The sequence below is a fragment of the Copadichromis virginalis genome, linkage group LG1 (assembly GCF_057382275.1).
Source record: "Copadichromis virginalis isolate Kocher_CV1m ecotype Utaka linkage group LG1, C_Virginalis_male_GT1.1, whole genome shotgun sequence".
In the NCBI taxonomy this organism is placed as follows: Eukaryota; Metazoa; Chordata; class Actinopteri; order Cichliformes; family Cichlidae; genus Copadichromis; species Copadichromis virginalis.
In genome coordinates this window covers 19044564-19062946 of record NC_140618.1, presented here as the reverse complement: position 1 = coordinate 19062946, position 18383 = coordinate 19044564, and the positions used below count along the sequence as shown (strand labels likewise).

The following is an 18383-nucleotide window of genomic DNA, read 5'->3' as shown; positions in this document are numbered from 1 at the left end:
CCCTTTGGATATTTTCTATATTTTGACCGACTCTCTGTAAACTCTAGAGATGGTTGTGTGGGAAAATCCCAGTAGACCAGCATGTTCAACATCACTTAAATCACCTTTTCTCTCCATTCTGATGCTCAGTTTAAACTTCACGTGTACCTGCCTAAATACATTTGAGTTGCTGCTATGTGACTGGCTGATTAGATACTTGTGCAGCTGAACAGGTATACTTATAAAGTAGCTGGTTAGTTTGTAGTAAGAAACAATTTTAAAAGTAAAAATGCAACAACAGGAAGTATAAATATCCATAAACAATCCCACTTTGGTCACTTTAAGCCTTTGGTGGGAGGCTGCTCATATAACCATGACTGAGCGGTATCTAGTTAAGAGGTAACAAAGTCTCACCCTAACAGACATCTGTACATTTTCCTGTTATTTTGGGGACATAAAATACTTTCACATTCCTGATGACATGCGAGACTAAAGTTGATTCATTCAACACAGCAGCACGTGTTAATTTTAAAGAAACCTTTATAAAGTTTAAACATTTCTGAACATAAACATTTCGACATTTCAAGACATATACAATTCTTTATATGAAACAGTAAATATCTCTTATTGTGCACACTCAAAGTAATTCAGAAAATAAACACTGTTCTCTTTGCCTGATCTCTCCTGTCGTGGCATTTAAAACCTAAACGTCGCTTGAGGCACTTTCTGAATGACGAGGCTGTTAAAGAAACATGTAAAGCATGACGGACTATATCGCCCCCGTGAGGCGGCTTCTTTTTTTTTTGACACAGTCACAGACCGGATGGCTTTCTCAGAGCGGAGCATAGCTTACACACCTAAACTGATCAGCTGAGCTTTGTAATGCAGACATGCTGGCGGTGTGTGTGTATGTATGTGTGTGTGAGGCAGCTACACATGCAGGTTTAAATACAGTTTCGCACTTCTGCTATCCTTCAAGTGTTCATTTCTAATAACAGCTTAGGCGCTGGTACGATTTTGACCTTTAAATTCACTCCGAGTGTGTTTCTAAACATTAACTGTCTCTGAAAGCCTAAAATTCTCACTTTCAGGGTACATTGCTGCTTTGGAAATGACTTCATGTCTTCAGACAAACATCACATGCTCAAGAAGCCCTGTCTCGCAATGAAAGAGCTCCGGGCTGTGCAGAGAGTTAACACTGAACATCAATACCTCGGTAGTTCTTCCATATCCACAAATACTCTCTCTTTTTTCTTTTTTTTTTTCTGAAGTCACTATAATGCATCTTGGTAGCTGATTGTATGCGTCTCTGTAGCTTGAAAAACATCAACTTGAAATTATAAAACCACCTGAAAATGATTAGATCACTTAAAAAAAACAAAAAAGGCCGCTTTTTAAGCTGTTCCTGAAATGTTTTTTTTCACATGACAGGAGCAGTTTATGAAAGTGTAAACTTAAGTGGGGTCCCACTTTAACCCAGAGCACATGATAAAGTCTGCGTTCAAAGTATGATTACTGTCAGAGGACGAAGAGGAGGAAGTGTGTGTGTGTGTATGTGTGTGTGTGTTTACAGTCACGACTGAGGTATAGAAACCTCGAGGTTTATCATTCCTGGTGAGAACAAGGCGAATATGTGCACAAACTCCACTGTGATTGGGAGGAGCCTGTTTGTCTGAGCAGTAAGTGGAACATCCTCAAGGCCTCCAATCCTGCAGTGTAAGAGGGACACAGATGGCACCAGAGTGGGAGAAATGGTTTAAGTGTGGATCCGTGGTCTCACTCGAAGTCAGGTAGGTCCACCTGGCTGGGACTAGAACAACCCTCTTCCTGATCCTTTCCTGTGAGATTAAAAAGAGGGAAAATTAAACCCCTCACACCTGCAGTTTGAAGAACTACCACCTGTGTTTACTGACTGACTCCTCACCGTCATCCTCGCCTCCCTCGCTGTGCTCCTCTTCCTTACCCTCAGAAATTTCTATATGACCCAAATCCTGCACGTCACCCACGCTCGACTCCTGAAAAATAAAACACAATTCTTCATTGGTAAAGGCAGCACGGTGCAGCACCTTATAGATTCAGTTTACCTACATCAGATGGTGACCATAAAACATGAATGTATATATGCATCATGCATTTAGAATATGCACCGACCCTCTTAGATTATGAACTGTGTGCACTAAAACACGTTAAGGATTGCTACACCCCCTGCACTCTGATACGCTTCTTTCGGCTCCTCTCTTTAGTGGTGTATTCTCCATGGACGCGTCAATATGATCACAAAAAGCAAACATGCAACACCCCATGTGAGATGATAAAATTTATGTCACTCAACTCAGATTCACAAACATAGAAAGTATGATTGAGGCTTTATGCTGAACACACAGTGTGAATAATTATGTCCCAAAATTCTACTCTTACTCTACAAGGTCAAATTCCTTTATTGTCACTGTGCAAACAAAATTGTGCACACTACCTAGAAACAGACTTGGTATGACAGATGACACACACACAGCTCCAGAGTTAAAGTGGGATGGACCACAGCAACTATAAAACACTGCATTTTTATAAGAAAACTGTGCAATAAATAGTAATGCTGCCGTTAACGAGCTACAATCACAGATGTAACGTCTCACATCGCCACACCTAAAACAATCAAAGAGCATTAAAGAACATTATAGTCTGTTTACCTGTGATTCAGAGAAACGATCTTCATCAGAGTTCCTAAATCCTTCTGGAGCTTCCATAAGGATCTCAAGACCATCAGCCTCCTCTTCCTCATCACTGCTGAGTGAGACAAAACAAAATGCTGTGACATTGACATAAATGCACCTGTTCACTGACACAGTATCACGTTCAGCCTGGATCTCTCGATTTAGAGTTACTTCTGTTTCTGAGACAGAACGTCACGGTTACGTTTTACCGTAAAGAAGCTCACATAAATATATGTGTACACACAGACTGTATAAAAAAGATGCACAGGCATTGTGACATCAGCCATTTGGTTTCTTTTTGAAATTCTATTTTGGCCATCACCACCTTGGTGCTTTGAAACTGGACAAACAAGCTAAAAATATGAAATAATCCCAAATTTCAACACCACAAAATGCTGTCAGTTTAATAAATATTCCTCTACAGTAGATTCTCCTAGGAAAACAGTCTGCTTTGATTATGTCAAGCCCAGAGTCCACTTTTGCCCAGGTCTGCAAATATCCACACAAGCAAGAAGAAAACTTGGATTTACTGAGATCAGCAGTTTTAAAGCTCCTCTATATCAGCCTGTCGCAGCAGCTTCACAACCACTAGTAAATCAAAAACAAAAGAAAAGAGGTAGAATAACTGCAGGATATCACAACAGCAGTGTGTAGCTGCTAACAGGTAGAAAGAAGAAGCTGCACAGCTCACTCTTGTAGGGAAATCTGATATCAGTGTGTTTGACACACAGCAGGAATATTTCTAGGATTTTTCTGAGGCTCCTGAGACTCTGAATACGGTTCATTTCTGTTTTGTTTAGTTGTTTAATGATAGTTTTTACTCTCAAATAGCTTAGTGATGTAATAAAATCTTTAAAAAGAATGGGATCCTCCTCCCAAAGTCCTATTGCCACGGATTGTGAGTGCTGAAAGTTAACAGCAGTTTCTAATTTGATTGTTGTTTGCCATGTTGAGCAGCTCAAAAACTACTGAAGGAAAGGGAGAGCCATATAGATGGGGAGGGGAGAGTTGCCCCTCACCCCCTCTGGTAAGCCACGTCCATCTTTGACATACAGTATGTGTACACGTGTATACATTAGCGGCCACATTAAATTATTACGAGCAACAGAGTCAGAATAAAACTTTCACATTTCTGCCTTTTAGTTCAGAGTCACAGATATCAGGAACTTTAAACATCTACAGTATTGTTAACAAAGCTGTGATATTTCATAACACAGTAAGAAATATAATAAACAGCATTTGCACAGCAGATTATGGCTGGAAATATCCGTCTGCCAAATACCTGGAAACACTGTAGTACTGTACTGAGGAGACCTGACTGTTGATGATTAAACTAGAATTACTGCCACGATGACCTCTGAGGATCAAAATCTAAACATGTTCAAGACAATGGAAGAAATGGAGACACAAGAACGATTCCTGATGTTAATCTTCAAAGATTTTCCCTCTCATTTTGCTTCTTTTTGGGTCTCTCATCTCCGGTTTCATCAGCTCCTAAATGCTCCATGTTTCTCTGAGTTTGGTTAATGATTAGTTTTTAAAGTTGCGTTTATACTTAACTGTAAAGCTCCACACCAGCTCCTACCTGCTGGTGTGGAGCTTTATAGTCTGTTATAAAGAAACCGAGGTTAACAGTTGTGGACACGGTCGACAAACATTTCTGTCCCCACACTGACTGACCTTCCTCCACAGTACAGGTTCTCTGCATTCTTTTCTTCCTCCTTTATTTCCTCCTCTTCCTTTTTGTTTTGGTCCTCTTTACATTTATTATCCTGCTCTTCCTTTTCTCCTCTCTCCTCTTCTTTCTCTCCTCTGTCTTCTTGTTCTTCTTCCTCTTCTTCATCAAGATCGGAGCAGTTGAGAAAGTCGAAGCTTTCAAGGGCAGTTTCGACTTCCTGGTTAAAACTCGCAGATGTGGGGAAAGGAGGCTGAGGAGAAACACACGGAGGAGTTAAATACGTCACTGTTTATAGACGAATGTGTTAAATTTATTCCTGAACTCACCGCTGGAGCGTCCTCGCCATGTTTCATCTCCTGGACGGACTGGTGTGGTTGACTTTGGTCTACCTTGTGTTCCTCTGCTGCTGCTTCAGTGTCTGTCTGTGCTTCAGTCTGTTCAGCCTGGGCTAACGAGTCCACGGACGCGTCATCGTTCACCTCCGCAGGCACAAACGCCGCAGGAGGCAGAGAGATGTCGGGGCAGGAGCAGCTCAGGTCTGCCGAGGTTTCAGAGAGCTCCTCTGATTGGACAGACACTCTGTCAGTTGCGGTACAATCCGGGCTGCTCTCACTGGCGAGGCCGTGGGAGAAGGAAGCCTGGAGATGGCCATTCGTCTGAGGAAAAACCTCCCCGGTTTCGGTCTCATCCTCCTCTTGGTTGGATGAGAGCGAGGGCGTTGATGCACTGGACTTGTGTGGCGTGAATGACAGCTGAGTGGTGAGAGTGGTTTGCAGCAAGTTGGACGCCGTCAGTCTCTGAGCGTGATGAGCCAGTGCTGGACTGGATGAGTCATCGGAGGATTCAGAGGAGTTGGACCAGACCGTCCCATTCTCCATTTCCCCCTGACGCTTCAGCAGAGACTAGAGATGAAAGGAAACGAGATCAGAACAAGAAACTAAATCACCTGTACTGTGATACGCAGCACAATGCTAACTGAACACCTATCATTAAATTATATCCTTAAAGCTTTAAATGGGGGAAGATTAAAGATAAAAGCATTCAACTAAAGTAATCTGACTGTTTCCAGGGTTTTCACAAAAACAAAGCCACAGTTTCTCAAGTTGGACATGATCCCCTGAAAAGTTCAGTTTTATCTGGATAGGGCCAAACCACAACAACAGTGCTTTAGACTGGAAGAGAAAGACTTTACGATAATATAGAGAAAATACCAACAATCGGACAGTGAGCAAGCACTTGGCAACAGTGGGAAGGAAAAACTTCCTTTTAACAGGAAGAAACTTCAGACAGAACCGGGCTCAGGGAGGGCCGGCCACGTAACATGAATGTTGGGTCTGAGGGGAGAAAGACAGGACAAAAGTAAAGCTGATGTCACAGTGATCTATGAAAAAAAGCTCCACTGATGAGTTTGTCATATGAACTCACTTATTTCTGGTCCTATTAGACGTAATATTTTTATTTTGTAAATGTAGTTCTATTTAGAGTAAAACAGGTGATAAAGCAGAGATGCTTCTGTACGAGCATGCAGTGTCCTAGGTTTCTCACTCAGTTTTTTTGCTAATATTCTCACCAGTGTAACATGTACTCATCAGCCCCTTCATTAGTTACACCTGTTCAACTTTGCGTTAATGCAAATCTCTAATCATCCAATCACATGTTCAAACTGAGCAGGTTGTGAATGGGGAAGAGCTCGGATTTAAATGATTTCAAATATGGTGTGGTTTTGGTGCCAGATGGGCTTGGCACCAATTTTCCCCACATAAGCATCTCTGGGATTTACAAAGAACCGTCTGAAAAAGAGAAACTATCCAGTGAGCAGCAGCTCTCTGGCTGAAAATGCTTTGTTGATGCCAGACATCAGAGAAGAATGGCAGCACATCAAACCTTGGAGCAGATGGGCTACAGCAGAAGACCACACTTGGTGCTGCTCCTCTTAGCTATCAAAAGGAAACTGAGGAAACCCCAACATCGGACAACAGAAGACTGGAATAATGTTTCCTGGCCTGATCAGTCTCAATTCCTGCTGCCACATTCAGATGGCAGGGTCAGAATTTGAAGGAAGCATGAAAGCATGGACCCATCCTGTGTGTCGACGCTTCAGAGTGCTTCTGGCGGTGGAGGCTATGTTTTTTTCCACACACTTTGAGCCCCTTCACAACAACCAACCATACTTAAACACCACAGACTACCTCAGTATTGTTGCTGATCATGTCCATCCCTTCATGACCACCATCCTGTCTCTGCTGAAAGCTTTGATGTTATAAAAACAACTGCTTGTGTGTCACGAAACTTAAATTATCTCAAACTGGAACTTTTAAATATGACAATAACTTCACTGTACTCCAACGGCCTCCACAATCAGATCTCAATCCAAGAGAGCACCTTTGGGATGCCATCATGTTATTATGAACCAAACCTCTGAGGAACATTTCCAGCACCTTGTTGAATCTCTGCCATGAAGAATTAAGGAGGTAACGAAGGTAAAAGAGGGTCCAACCCAGCAATAGCAAGATTGTGTGTAGGCGATGTTGATGGACAATTTTGGGACCTTGGTAACTTGTGAAATGTCATTACTTTAAACACTGAACTTTCTTGATTAAATAAGAAAAACTCAAATCTCCGCAACAAAACTTGGATCAGTTGGAATTAAAAATTAAACACAATCAGTTTTTGGGTTTTTTTGAGGGGGGGGGGTTAGGATCTGATTGGATATTAACAAACTAGTTAATAATTGTTCCGTCACTATAAACTATATTAAAGCTACGACTACATCCCAACACACCGACTCTGCTGTGGTGAACTGAGGCGCTGCATGGCTGAGTTCACAACGGAAGGTCGCCGCCCTGTCCGCCGCCACCCCGTGGAAGGCCTTGACCAGCAAGCGGCTCTGCCAGTGCCTACACCGAGCCATGCTCTTCATCGAGGCGAGGAAGAGGAGGAACATATTGGAATTCTACTCAACCACTACTAAACAGCTACAAGGACCACAGCTCCGCTCCAACATACTGCTGCTGTCACACAATTCGCTACGGCTATCGTTCACTCTGCTCGCCTCAGGCACATCACGACCACACCCACACAACCCTCTGCGAACATCCTCACACACATCAGCGCTACCGCTACAGAGGAAGCAGTCGGGGAGCAGCTGAAACAGAACAGGCCAGTGAAACCACAGTAATGACACCCATCAGTTTAGCATAAATGCAAGAAGCTGATTTATAGAAATTGGGACCGAGCGATGTTAGGAGAACAGGTGTGAAGGAGAAGTTGTTAGTGGAAAAAGCTGTTGGTGAATGTTTCTCATGTTGTCACTCACATAAAACACCTGCTCTCGCATAGAAGGTGTGTCTGGAGGGCTCTGATTGGACAGCAGGCGTTTAGAAACTGTGCTGGAGGAAGATGTCTGGTCATCCTTATCAAACGGACTGAAGAAAGAAGAAACGAGACAAAAGACGTGTGAATAAAAAAAAAGCTGCACATGTAAACTGAGGTGTGTGTGTGTGTGTGTGTGTGTGTGTGTGTGTGTGTGTGTAGCAGGTCTGAATACCTCCAGGTGACCTCCAGGTTCAGTTTTACTGTCCCGAGGTCATTGATATCCACGGCGAGTGTTTGAGGCAGCGGGCAGAACAGATCGAGCATTTCGCAGGACACGCTGCCCACCACCACGTGATTGGCCAGGCTCTTCAGCTCCGTCACCTTAGAAACAGAAGAATACAAACCCCATCGTGAGAGCAGAGACCATGTGGTCATCTAAAGCTTTCAGAGGTGGATACAAACACACATATACGAACGTGTGTAAGAGCAAGGGTAAAGGTTATTATTACTTTTATTATGACTACAGAATTATCTGTCTGGAAGTTGTTAATCTGTACATGGAAAAAACAAACAACAGAAGAAAACAAAGACAAAGTCTAAAAAAATGAATGAATCACGTCTCTAACAGCAGGGAATATATTAGCGAGTTATTCTGGGCGTATGTGACAAACCAAACTGACCACCAACAAGTATTTTTTTCTAGTGTAGTCAAAACATGATAAAGATCACGGTTCAGCTCCACTGCTACAGGAAGCATCTAACTACCTCATGAAATAACCCAGCACATCCGTCCTTATCCTCATCTTTATTTCAAACACTGTCTGCTACACGTTACACTCTCTGCTTACTGAGCTGCTTTTTCTGCCATCGTTTGTCCGATATATCCACCATCCCTCCTCTGCACGTCTGAAACGTCTCAGCCTCGCCCCTCTAACTTTTGTCTCTAAGCTCTCTCTGATGTACTGATGTCCAATCCTGTACCTCCCGCTGCCGCCTGAACTCTCTTCTTCACCTCTCTTGTACACTTCCTGTTGTTTGGATGGGTGACTCCAGCTATTTACACCACTACATTCAGATACATATGTATTTTATTTTATTTTTTCCTTCTACTGACTTTTATTCCTCTTCATCTCCTTTACTTTTATACCTCCACCTTTCCAGACGCTCTTCCTGCTCCTTACTCTCACTACTAATCCCATTGTTGTCTGCAAACATGTGTGACCTCACCTGTCAACCTGTCCACCACCACTGCAAACAAGGAGGTGCTCAAAGCTGATCTCTCATGTAATCCTACCTCCACCTTATACCCATCTGTCCCTCCTACCAAACACCTCACCACTGTGTCTCTGTCCTCATACGTGACCTTAACCACCCTCACATCCTTCTCATGTGGTACCACAGTTCCTCTCCCATGCCTTCTCTAGACATGTCTCCATCAATCACATCTGTATAAGGCCATACTGCTACTCACTGATCATCGCCTATTTTTTTAACAGCTTCAACAATCTCTCATGTCTCACTGGCACAGCCTGCTGTTTAAAGTCATTAAAGATGGTACAAAATTGTATTTTAAGACATACATGTTTTACATGTTTGCTCTACATGTTTTTCCTTGTGGTCCTTCTGTCTCACCATATTGTAATCTATGTACCTGTCTGACCCAAAAATGGGTTTATTTTCTTGCTTCGATTGACTTTCATGAATATTACTGAGTTATTTTACTTATTTATGACTTTACTTTATTATTTCGCCTTTCTACTTGTTGAGCTGCTTTTTTTTTGATTTGCTGATCTTTTTTTTGAGGCAGCTGGATGTAATAAACGTGGGGAGAGAATGGAGTGGAGTAAATTGTCAGGGCTGGAAACAAACTCAGGTGGGAGGATACACCCTCTGTACACAGAGCATGTGATCAGTCGCTGTTATTGGAACTTTCTGACCTTTGGGGACCAATAACATCCGTCATTTGCTTAAAAACAAAAAATTATAACACTTCCTACTAGCAAACTGTTTGTAGCGTTTTGCATATTAAAATGGCTGTAGGAGTTAGTAAAAGATGAACTATCACACTGCAGGTTTTCCATAAGATTTACATAAATGTGGTATCATTACCTTGATTGACAGCAGTTCTGTGATGAGAGGCAGGAAAATATACTCTTCGCTATCCCACATCTGCTTGTTGCTGACTTCTACGCGGCCTCGTAGTCTCCAGCGCTGGCGACCGTAACGCATCAGAACCTGCCGGGGCCAAAAGTAGTGGGTGTGATAATGGTGACGCAGATACGCAAATAAAAATGTGCGCCTGTGTGTTTGTGCTACCTCATACTGGTCACCAGCGCACAGACGTGCAAATCCAGCCAATCCTGAAACATCAGAAACTGAGAAGTGAGAATTGAGCTCATTTACAGTGCAGCAAATGGGAAGTCACATGGGCTAAGAAAGCGACTCACCCTTCATCTTCACATGAAATTCTCCCATATGACTTTCTAATTCGCTCTCAAGTGAGCACATGTGCTACAGAGAAAAAAAGCAGACACAGCTTTGAATATTGTACAGCTTCCTATTAAATTAAGAGCCGAAAAAATTAGCGACTTATTAGTCAATTTGGCAGATATTTCATGTTTTCTGCTTCTTAGATGTGTTTTTTCTTTGGTTTTGGATTAATCGGTAATTCACTAGTCATTCACTTCAGCCCAAAGCACACAAACAATCATGTTATGATAGAAACATCTAACAGAACCACACCCATTACTTGCCTCTGTACATTCCCTGTAGCCCTTGTTGGCTTCACTCAGACTCTCTCGGGCCTCCTTGCTGCCACTGGCAGAGTTAAAGGCTGCCACCATCTTGCTAGCTCCATCACGCAGTCGCCGCTGTATACAATAAGCATCGTACAGTTCTTCAACCTGGAAATGCAAACATTACAAAAGTTTAGTGCCTTTGCGGTTTAATCAAACAAAATAGCATTAATTTATATTTCATAAATGTTGCAGGTTATATAATGAGTGACAAAGCAACATTAGCGTCCTTTGGGAGTTGTCTGCTGAATTTAAATCCGATATTCAGCATCCCCTTTGCTCTGTTTTGGTCTCCACCACCTCCTGAGAAAATAGCTTCCTCTTTAACTTCTACATGTTCCACCAGCAAATCTTAATCTCTGCTTTTTCGTGTGGCCATCAGGCAGTGCAAACCAGGGATGTCAAAAGATCCAAAACACCTCTCACTACCAAAACTCTGAAAATGTGATGGTACTTTTTCTTTTTTAGTACAGAGTGTTGCAAGGCGGCCATTGTTGGAGAACTAATGGAGGCAAACTAGGTCTACAAGTTTTCTAGTCTATCTTCAGGGTCAATATTTTCGACTAATATTAGCCATCTACCAATCTGTCAGTAGCAGCACTGATAACGTCCGATAAATGAAAATTAAAAAATACTGGTGGTGACTAATGCAACCACTCAGCATCCTATTAGATGCTCCTATGGCATAAATTTGAAAATCCTAGGTGATTTTCAGAAAAGTTGAGGTTGGAGTCACTAGAATTCACAAGTATTCAAACTTGCCCAACAGTTTTTGTAGATGCACCTGTGGCGTGAATTTCAAAATCCTACGTCGCTTCATTCTTAAGTTATTACATTCACAAACTTTAGTGTCCATGCTGCAATGCAGCTCGCACAGCAGGCTGACATCAATACCACATCAGCCTGCAGCTTCTCTGTCAGCACCACATTTGGAACGCCACAAACACAACAGTCAGCTGATCCAATAAATGAACAAATAAATGGCAAATTCTAGGGGAAAAGTTTTATGTTTCATGTGCAAGAAACACACATGACACATATCGGTATCCGTCTTTGTGTTAAAACTCTTGTGTTGGTTAGGCTCAAACAGACTTGTTGATAAAAAAAAGCATTATGAGTCAGATAAGGAAGTACTTTATGATGTTATTCTGGCATATTTAGCATTTTGTTTGGTAAAGTGTGCACTGCTATATTAGTTAAGCATGTATTTTATACTTTGACCTAAAGTTACCGGGGAAAACCCTACCCAGGCCATTTCTGTGCTAACATTTGACTTGTGCTGTGTCATCACTATTACACTATAATGCTGCAGCTTGTTTTAGTAGAGTTGTACTTTAAATTAGGAAGTGCATCATCAATGACAGAACCTTACTGGAAATGTGGGAACTCATTTACTAACACTTATAAATGCTGCTGCCTGTACCAGGCATTGATAAAACATTATTCAGTAATGTTTTCTTCTGTATCAGAAATATCACAGATTTTCTTGAAATGTATAATATTTCTTTAAATGTTATTTTTGTTATTAATGTGTTTTATGTTTTAGGCCCTAAACAGTGGAATGAGCAGGTCATGCTAGGCTGTACCCACCTTGCACATTTTTAAAGTAAAGCTTAAAACTCATTTTTATTCTGTGGCGTTCAACGAGGGGTGGGAGCTTAAGTATTTAGGCTGTTGTATTGTTTCTTGTATTTTTGTGAGTTTTTTGGATATAAAGGGTGTATCAAAAGCAATCATCCTATTTCAAAAGGCTTAAATAAAACCTGCAGTAAAATTTAGAATACACGGATGAATGCAACGTTTTAGATACAAAACTCAAAGTTTGGATTTTAGGCTTTATAACCCATCCCTAGCGAACATTATACAAATGCTTAAGCTAATGTAACAAACTTTATACCTCAAGGTAATGTTAGCAGGTTACTGAGCAACCAACCTAACATTTCAGCCTGTGTCGTGTCTCCAAAATATAATGTTAACAATTCAAATAAACAGAGTGCCGTCACCATGTCAGAGATTTAAAAAAGATTTTTTAATAAAGGAGTAATCATTTGGTTTTTGTTTCTGGAATCATGTAATTCTACTGGTACTGGGTATCTGGTATCCTGGCATCTCTACAAACTGGCTTTATCAGGGACTTGCTGCTATAAATAGCTGCCTCCCAAGCAGTGAGTGAACAAAGACACTGGTCCACAGCAGCCATTAAAAATAATGTATTGTTTTGATGTGATGTGCTGAAAGATGCTAAAATGCCCTACTGAATTATACAGAGCAGCACCTTTTCAATGGCCTGTTGTCCTTTCCCTCACTGCCATTCATTACGGGTTGAATGTGTAAATACACACCTTGCTGAGGTGGAACTCCAAGCGACGCATGAACCTCTCAATGGCTTTCACGTGCTGCAGAGGAGAATATGATTATTACACTTGCCAAACTAGTAAAGAAAATTATTTATTTCAGTTTCGTTGCCTGAATCTCACCTTATCCAACTCATACAAAGACCCCTGCAGAGAAAAAAAACACACCGATCAAAAACACAAATCAAAGCAGCGGATGATGATACTGATCACACCCAGTACTGGTCCGACTGGTTTGACTCACCAAGCGACCATTCCTCTTGTTTTCTCTGATCTGCTGACCCAGGCTGTCCAGCTCCAGCTGGTGGACCTGCAGGTACGACCTGATGGCGAAAAAGAAATCATCTTTGCTTTCGTTATGCTAAAGAAAGAGGCCCAGCTGTTTCCTGCGTGTTCAGAGATATTCCACCTGGCAGCCATCCCTAAACTGAGCCTGAAATGTGTTTACTCACTGTAGGCCTCGGCGTAAGGCAGCGTACACTTCATCCAGCCGCTCGGGCTGGGGGGTTTTAGTGGGTGGCAGTTTGGTGGAGCCTGTGAACATCCTGCTTCCTTACAAGGCACGCTTCTCTTGGATCAAACGGTGCTGAAGGAGGGGGAGGAAGAAAGAGAGCTATAGATGGGATGATTTCTGATGAGGCCACCAGGATCATTCAGTTTAAGCACATTCAAAACAGGCAAGTAGGGCAGAAAGGGTGCTGCCCACCTGCTGATTAAAGAGATATCAATAGTGCTGAAACATGCTTGGAGAGTTGTGTGCAGCACTGTGGCTTTAACAGACTGAAGAACATGTCCTGCAGTTACACAAAAAGCAGATATTAGAAACAAAATGTCCCTCTTAGCTTCGCTCCTCACTGTATCTGACTGCAGCTCCTTTAAGACGATCAGTGATTCAGCTAAGAGCACAGAGAAAACAGAAAGGAGAAAAAAAAAAGAGGATGCAATCCCCTCTTTCACTTCCTCAGTGTGTCCATACTGCTTTGTCTGCAAGACGGCGAGCTTCGCGTTAGCAACAACCACAGTGGCCATGGCTGACAACAGCAGCGAGTGCAGTCTGCCTGTGCTTCTCTTCCCCTTCCTTCCCTGCCACTCCACCCACCCTCCACTCCACATCCAACACCACAGTACATACAGGAAGTCTCACGGCTGACTCTACACAGGAAATTCTACACAGACGTTTGGCCCGAGAATCGAAAACCATCTCTTTTCACCCCTTCACCGCGCCGAGCTAAGTTAGTAAAGGTGCAGATTAGAGCGACGCTGCTGCCGTCAGGGAAAACTTTAGGAAGAGAGGGTCGTGCCCGAGCTAAACTAGTCACAAAAGAGATTGTAGACTTAAAACCAAAGTAAATCCGCCAAGCAGGGGCCAAACCCATATTAACACATGGGGTCTGTGAATGAGTCAGCACAGGACACAGTGAATTGTGGCACCAGTTTCTCACAGATTACACAATCAAAACCTAATCACAATCAATACCAGTGATATGATATGAGCGTATACACCCTGAATTTATTCCTCCTCTCACACAGGGACTAGGGGGGTCCACTTAAACCCACTAATCTTAGTTGCTGCACACGAGGGGGGATTAGCTGGAGCTGATCGTGCTTAGAACATGGCAAAGAAAAGGTGTAACGCCCTATAAGAGTTTTTCACGGATAAAACATCCCCACCACCAATCACCTTTAGCCAAACATGTGCAGGACTTGGCTATGAAAGTGCAAAGTCATCATGGTAACACACACACAGAGGAGACAGAGGGAAACCCACATCTTGCACGCTCACATAAATATGTCATACACCAGCGGGCTTTGGTTATATTGATAATTACGAGACCCAGTCGCTCAGTGTCCTCTCCATCAGATGTGATTTTATCCCTTCCCCTACATACATTAGAGATGATTAGCTGGATTAATCCTCTCCACGCAGCAGGGGGGGAACAAAGAGGATACTGTTCCCAAACACCTCACAAGACCAGGGCTTTGTTTAAAAAAAAAACAACCAAAAAATAAAATAAAATAAATAACTTTAATGCACTGAATGCTCAAACACATATAGCTAGCTTAATACGACAAATAAAAATCTGCATTTTTATCTTCACTACAAGCTTTTTATATGGTCAGAATATGTCACATTTCTTAATAACAATAATGATAATAACTTAAATAAATAGAAAAAGTATATAAATAAAGAACAAGAATGGGGGTTGAAGGCTTCTTGGTAGTCAGGGAGATAAGATAGCTAGTTAGATAATTTAATGAGGAAACGGAACTGTTGTGTTACAGCAACATGATAAACATGACAAATAAACAACAAAGTTAAAGTGCTACAGGTGCCTAATTTGGGCCTTATACTAAGAAATTTAATACACAACAGACAAAACAAAAGTCAAAATAAGTTAGTTAGTTAACTAACACTAAAAATAAAGCTGACATTGTGTAAGAGGTAGTGCAAATTGCCTTAATAAATAATAACATGTACCCTATAGATCTAAGTAAAACAACTGCATGAGGTATATTATAATGGAAGCTCATCAAAAGTCCTTTAGCTCTTCTCCAAAACACAGGGTTGAGGTTGGAGCTGTCACATATGGCGATTCGATCATAACTAAACTAAACATAACGATAGTATTTTGATTAATGTCTTTATTACTAAAGCTATAATGCTCCATAATTGAAAATAAAGCGGGTTATGGAGAGGTACCGGGTAAAGGTAAAGGTGGTATCTTAACTGGTTTAAACTGAACAAAACTGCTCCGAAGTGTGTATTTTACCACAAAACTGCACATAAGGAGGAAAGCACCGACTGATTAATTATAACGGCTTCAATTAATCGACCAATTATGGGGCATTTAAGAAGCAGACGAGCAAAAACAGCCATGTCGCTCCCACTGTGCAGACAGAGCGCTCATCCGTAGTTTCTGTGGTTTCTGAGGAGGAGGAAGAGGAGGAGGAGGATGGTGCTACAATGAAACGCCACCACCTCTATTACAGATTACTGGATTAGCCTCACCCGGCAGAAAGCAGGCCACTGAGTCGGATAACACGCCTCGGCCAGCCCTGCTCTTTACTTCCACCATCAGCCCGGGGATGGAGTCCCACCCGCAAAACTTGTAAGCCGCCCGTCGTGCCACATTTCGTATTCCGCACACACACATATCCCACCGGGGCCCCCACGGAGCTCATCACAGGCCACAAAAACTCCACCAGGACGCCTTCTTCTCTCTCCCTCTAACCCCCTCTATTCCTTAAAGTATCATCCCGCTAAACCACAACACCGAAAGCGGCTGGGGGAAAAAACAGGGACAAAGTGGAGCCTGCTAGCGGATTTCATTTCGACAACATCACTGCAAGGCAACTTCACGGCGGACGGACTCATGTCCATGTAGAGAAAATGACCAGGCTTCTGCTTGTGACCTTGGGGATAAAAACAGAAGCCCCCCTACCTCTCTTTTAAAGTCCGACCACCCGGAGGACACGACCCCGGTCCCATTTCCAGCACAGTGCCGCTCGCAGTTTGCAGAGGTTTACAGTTATTCGGGGCGCTGTCCTTCTCCTTGATTTCGCAGTTTTTTGTGTTCACAGTAAAATCAACGGCAATCACCGCATACCACTTCCGGCTCGCATTTTTCAGAGTTAAAGCTTGCTTTGGTCCAGGAGACAGACTGGCAATGCCAAACAATTGCTTGTTACCCAAGTCAAATAAAGCCAGTTTTATTCAGTTTTATATTTTTGGCGGGAGGAAACCTCTAATTAACCTAAAACAACACGACAATTACGTATTTTATTTTATTTATTTTGCAGTAACTGCATTGAAGCAAATAGCAGAGGGGTGGAAAATACTAAGAACTATAGAGCTTTACAAATTTATTTATTTGTAAATAATTTATTTATTACTTTATTATGAAAATTGAATATCATACTGTCTTTAAAGAATTTAAACATTGTACTGAGCCAGGGGGGTCAGTGAGGAGCAGTGTGGCTTCATGTTTAGAAAGAGCACTACAGAGGTTATGCTTGCTTTAAGAGTGTTGATGACTTTAAATATCTGGGATCAGCCATCGAAAAGAACGGACAGTGCACAAGAGAGGAAATGAAAAGAGTGCAAGCAGGGTGGAGTGGGTGGAAAAGAGTGTCAGGGGTAATTTGTGACAGAGGGATAGCAGAAATTGTAAAAAGGGAGGTTTACAAGATGGTAGTGAGACCTACTATGGTTTGAAGATGGTGGCACTGACAAAAAGACAGGAGCCTGAGCTAAAGAATTCACTGGGAGTGACAAGGATGGATAAGATTAGAAAGGTTAGGCTTAGATGGTTTGAACATGTTCAGAGTAGGGAAAGTGGATATACTGGATAAAGGATCCTGAATATCGAGCCGCAGGCAGGAGGAAAATAGGAAGACCACAGAGAAGATTGGTGGATGTAATGAAGGGGGACATGTGAGGACATTATCTGGTGGCCGTGGCCCCTAAAGAGAAAAGCTGAAAAAAGAAGACTGAAAGAGTCAGTTTGTTCTAATGGCCCATTGTACAACAGACATCAATTTGTCCTTAAACCTTCATTCTGTCTGTAGCCACACCTCCACTTTTTCAATCTGTAAATACTTGTTTATTTCCACCTTCCTTAAATATGCCTCATCTCCATATTTAACTTATCAAATTATGGCAACTTGCCATTTCAAAAGGTAAACAGACATTAATCTGTTTTTAGACAGGACAATACAACAATTTCCTGATTTGACTTCTCATAACATCCTCAAAACAAACAAGCAGAAATCTGTTGCATACAGTATATATCAAAGTCTTTCTCAACTGACTTTTTTCCTCCTTATAATAAAACTTGTGCCAAAGTTTTTGTTTTGTTTTCTTTTAATAATTTGCTTATCAAAATGACCAGCTATAGCAGGAAGATGCCTCCATTTCTGTTATATCAGATATTTATATTTATAGACCAGTCTCCACAAACACGTATTTTGAGCACTTAGTCGCATTTTAAGACTCACACAACCAAACAAAACAACGTCGCTTACTGGGCACATGAAAACGCAGAAATAGTTAAAATCCTGCGTTTATTCTGCTTTTATTTTGAAATGTTCCCCAGACCGGGAATCGCGGTTCTGTTAGTTGCTGTGGCAACAAGGATGTCCCTCTGTCTGTCACTGTTTTCTCCGTTGCTGCTTGTGCTGCGCTGGCGACGCCACCGTGAACCCATCGGAAAAAAACAGATATGACGTTTTGGAAGGAGAGCACTGAGGGAAGTACCGACTTCTCCTTCAGCCGTGGCCGTAAGCCGGGGGTGGCGGCTCGGTGAAGCCTCTCATTGGGCCGTTAAATCTATCAGGTGCAGGAACTCCGAGAACCGTTTGTCTAAGTTTTACCGAGGCGAGGAGGAGTGGGAGGAGGAGGAGGTGGGGGAAAGCATGTGGCACTTTTTCCTCCAAACTTCCACAACAAAACGTTGCAGCTGGCACAACCGGGAGAGCCGCCGCGAAGATCCCCGTACGTTAAATAACGCCGCAACTAAACAGCGCAACACAACTGTAGTTCATTATAAAC

General features: G+C 42.2%; 1 protein-coding gene across 4 annotated transcripts; it reads right to left on the bottom strand.

Annotated features, from left to right (window-relative positions):
• Positions 1-501: 501 nt before the first annotated feature.
• Positions 502-16435, bottom strand: LOC146718630 (rho family-interacting cell polarization regulator 1-like). Of its 4 annotated transcripts, XM_085453076.1 has the most exons (17): positions 16276-16435; positions 13285-13418; positions 13077-13155; positions 12956-12979; positions 12821-12874; positions 10437-10586; positions 10131-10194; positions 10000-10043; positions 9793-9918; positions 7916-8064; positions 7685-7793; positions 7151-7282; positions 4695-5270; positions 4371-4618; positions 2667-2763; positions 1904-1994; positions 502-1817 (listed from the first exon to the last, which is right to left on the bottom strand). In XM_085453076.1, exons 2-17 carry the CDS (start codon positions 13374-13376, stop codon positions 1756-1758), a joined length of 2097 nt encoding a protein of 698 aa, XP_085309202.1. In that variant the 5' UTR covers positions 13377-13418; positions 16276-16435; the 3' UTR covers positions 502-1755. The 4 variants fall into 4 exon arrangements, with proteins under 4 accessions (XP_085309202.1, XP_085309177.1, XP_085309195.1 ...); XM_085453051.1 differs by lacking the exon at positions 7151-7282; XM_085453069.1 differs by lacking the exon at positions 7151-7282 and having other exon boundaries at positions 2667-2760.
• Positions 16436-18383: the final 1948 nt, after the last annotated feature.

What these genes read in the sequence shown, in the direction of transcription:
- LOC146718630 (XM_085453076.1), bottom strand. Translation starts at nt 13,376, where the DNA reads ATGTTCACAGGCTCCACCAAACTGCCACCCACTAAAACCCCCCAGCCC. An exon ending in GCCTTACGCCGAGGCCTACA is followed by an intron (nt 13,156 to 13,284) that starts GTGAGTAAACAC and finishes TTTCGCCATCAG; the next exon opens with GTCGTACCTGCAGGTCCACC. An exon ending in TGGAGTTCCACCTCAGCAAG is followed by an intron (nt 10,587 to 12,820) that starts GTGTGTATTTAC and finishes TTGCATTTCCAG; the next exon opens with GTTGAAGAACTGTACGATGC.